The sequence below is a fragment of the Raphanus sativus genome, unplaced genomic scaffold (assembly GCF_000801105.2).
Source record: "Raphanus sativus cultivar WK10039 unplaced genomic scaffold, ASM80110v3 Scaffold3875, whole genome shotgun sequence".
Lineage (NCBI taxonomy): Eukaryota > Viridiplantae > Streptophyta > Magnoliopsida > Brassicales > Brassicaceae > Raphanus > Raphanus sativus.
The window spans coordinates 1-2,874 of record NW_026619179.1 but is presented as its reverse complement, the minus strand read 5'-3'; the positions used below and the strand labels follow the sequence as shown (position 1 = coordinate 2,874).

The window sequence follows — 2,874 nt, the reverse complement described above, 5'->3', positions numbered from 1 at the left end:
AATTGAAAATCATAAAAAGTGTGAGGTAGAAGTCGACCAGTTGTTTAGTTTGATTCATTTCAATCATAAAAACAAAAGAAAAAAATTGTTTGCATTCATTTAGCTATTTGTTTCCATTTTTAAAAAAAAAGGTCAAAAAAAAATCTGCATTCCATATTTGTTTCTTATTTGAATCTTGCATTTAAAAAAAAAAAATTATTGTTAGTTTGCATTTAATTTTCTTTGTCATAGTATTATTATCATTTCATATTTGTTTTATTTCGAGATTGCATCCAGAAAACCAAAAGAAAAATAATTTTTGCATATTTTATTTCATTTCGGTTTACATTGCCATATTTTTCTCGGTTTAATTTTTAATAGATTGCATTTGGTTTCTTCTTGATTAAACCAGAACTTCCCATACCTTCACTTGATCTTTGAAAGTGGTTTCAGGAAGCCATGGTAGGAGAAGCACCCAACCAATATCAGATGGCCAAACAGAACCAACATTTGACAGCTTTGCAAGAGGTTGAACAGATTGTTCAGTTGAGGAAAAGAAGAAAGGCACAAGGCCAACGTCCACAGCCAGGAGAAAGAAGATTTGGAGATGCACCAGAGGCTGTCTATGTCGAGCCCAAGCCACCAGATCCTTCAAGGATCAATCAAACTCTAATTTCTAAAACCCATAACCATCATGTTGTTAATTCTCGGTTTGAATATAACTCTTTTGCTGATAAAGTTGAACTCTTTAATTTTTCAGGAAAAAGATGTTATCTTAGATGGGAGAGGAACCTTGATGAATGGTTTTACTACAACAACATCTTGAAGGAAGAAAAGCTAGCTTATGCCATTGATCATCTAAAAGGAGATGCCTTTAAATGGTGGGTTCAAGAAGTAGATGATAGATGGTTTTACAAGGAGCCAACTATCAAAACGTGGGGAGCACTTAAGAAAGCCATGAGGTATGAGTTTGCACCAGGTTATACAAGATCTCAGATCAAGGAGCAGTACCCAAGGAGGTATCCAACTCATGGTTCCCAAGAAGCAAGAGAAGCTGTCCAAAAAGAGGGTCAAGGAAGCTTGCCTCAACAAACCAAATTTCAGCCAAACCAGGGGCACGCCATTGTCCATTGCTTAGACCAGAAAAGTGACATCCCAAAGGCCATGGAGAGTAGAAGTGTCAGCCAAAACACTTTGATCAGAACCAAAGCAAAACCATTGCTAGATACTATGCAAGTAAAGGCTAAGGTAAGTCCTATACTTGATAATTTGGTTTATGAACCTTCTCCCACTGGTATGAGTCACTTGTCTTTGTCAAAGAATGTTAAGACAGGTCCTGAGGTCCAGCAAAATCCGAACTCCACATCCTTGTTTGAATCCAAAGTTCACAAAGAATTATTTCCAAGGAACAAGGAGATTTTAGACCTCAAAGAGGAGGACACACCAAGCCAAGGTAAGCCTTCTGATTTTAAAATTCTGAAAGATCAGACATGTTTTAAATGTCATAAAATAGGACACCTTGCTGAAGCTTGTCCCATTAAACATGTATTGAAAGAAACATCACTAGAAACTGAAACTGAAATTTTTAAAATAAGTGATAGTTTTATTCAATCTGATTTGTTGGTTCCAAATTCTTGTATAATGCACTTGTCTTTGTCAAAGGGTATTGTATCAGGAATTAAGGAGCATGAACATAAAAGAGAAGACCTATTCTACCAGCATGGTATTGCTAAAGAGGAGGAAGCCATAAGTGAGGCTGGAAGAAATGATTTGTTGCTTAAAGAAGCAAAACCAGTAATCAAAGTATCAAACCAAGGTAAGTGTTTAACATCACCTTTAGATACTGGTTTAAATTTTTATATTCTTGGTACAGGGATACCAGATGAGAGCTCTATGCTTACTGAAGTGCCAAGGGCCGAGCCAGACCCTGAGATCAATCAAAATCCACACCACAAGTGGAAACCAAAATCTGAACAAAGAATTGTTCAAGTGCCAAAACCTGAGGTAAATTTCACTATAGATCAGAGTGCTATTATTATTTCTATGATAAGATTAATGCACTTGTCTTGTCCAAGAAAATGTGAAATATTTTCAGGAACCAAGGAGGAGTACACTGCCCAAAAAGAAGAGACACAATCCATGATGTTACAAGATGCTGAATGAATGCCAATAAAAGTCAGCCAAATAAAGGGAAGTGTTTCTAATTTAAATTCGCCCTTATTACTTGATAAAGAAGACATTATGCACTTGTCTTTGCCAAGAAATTTTGATCCAGGAATAAAAGAAGTTGAAGATCATAACCACCAAAGTCAAAAGTTGCAAAGAAGGCAGCAACCAAAAACAAGATATCCAAAGAAGAAAATCATTCTTCAACTTATGGAAGATATCAAAGTAAGTCTGGAAATTTCAAATTATTTTTATCAGTGTCCAAACACAGATATAATGCACTTGCTTTTTGTCCAGAAAGATGAGAAATTTTTAGGTTGCAAAGAAGAAAGCTTCAAAGATATCCCACCGGATTATCTTGTGTTGCTAGAAAGATCAACTCCAAGAAGGACCAGAAACATGGCCACTAATAATCTGAAGGACCATCCACTCCAGAATAGATGCAATGACCATAAACATAGCAGAGGCGTGATCCTTTCCTTTCTGTCCAAAGAAGAGCCACCAGATGCACCATGCAACACCAAACCAAAATTGTATCATCAAGGTAAGGTTCTAAACTCCCAAAAGAGAATGAAACCTAACTTGCTCTATTGTGGTGTATCAGGTTATCCAGTTTTGAGGTCAAAACCTTCACAAGGGGGAGGGGATGATGTGGTCATCAAACCAGAGGTCAACCAAGCAGTCCAAACCGGCCACTTTGGAGGTACCAGCGACATAGGTCCAGTCCAC

At 37.0% G+C, this 2,874-nt stretch overlaps 1 protein-coding gene across 1 annotated transcript; it reads left to right on the top strand.

Moving 5' to 3' along the window:
* The first annotated feature begins 815 nt into the window (after window positions 1–815).
* On the top strand, window positions 816–2,806 carry LOC130506992 (uncharacterized). Its single transcript, XM_057001695.1, has 2 exons — window positions 816–1,782; window positions 1,853–2,806. The coding sequence occupies exons 1-2, from the start codon at window positions 937–939 to the stop codon at window positions 1,985–1,987; spliced, it is 981 nt and encodes a 326-aa protein (XP_056857675.1). The 5' UTR covers window positions 816–936; the 3' UTR covers window positions 1,988–2,806.
* The last annotated feature ends 68 nt before the right edge of the window (window positions 2,807–2,874 follow it).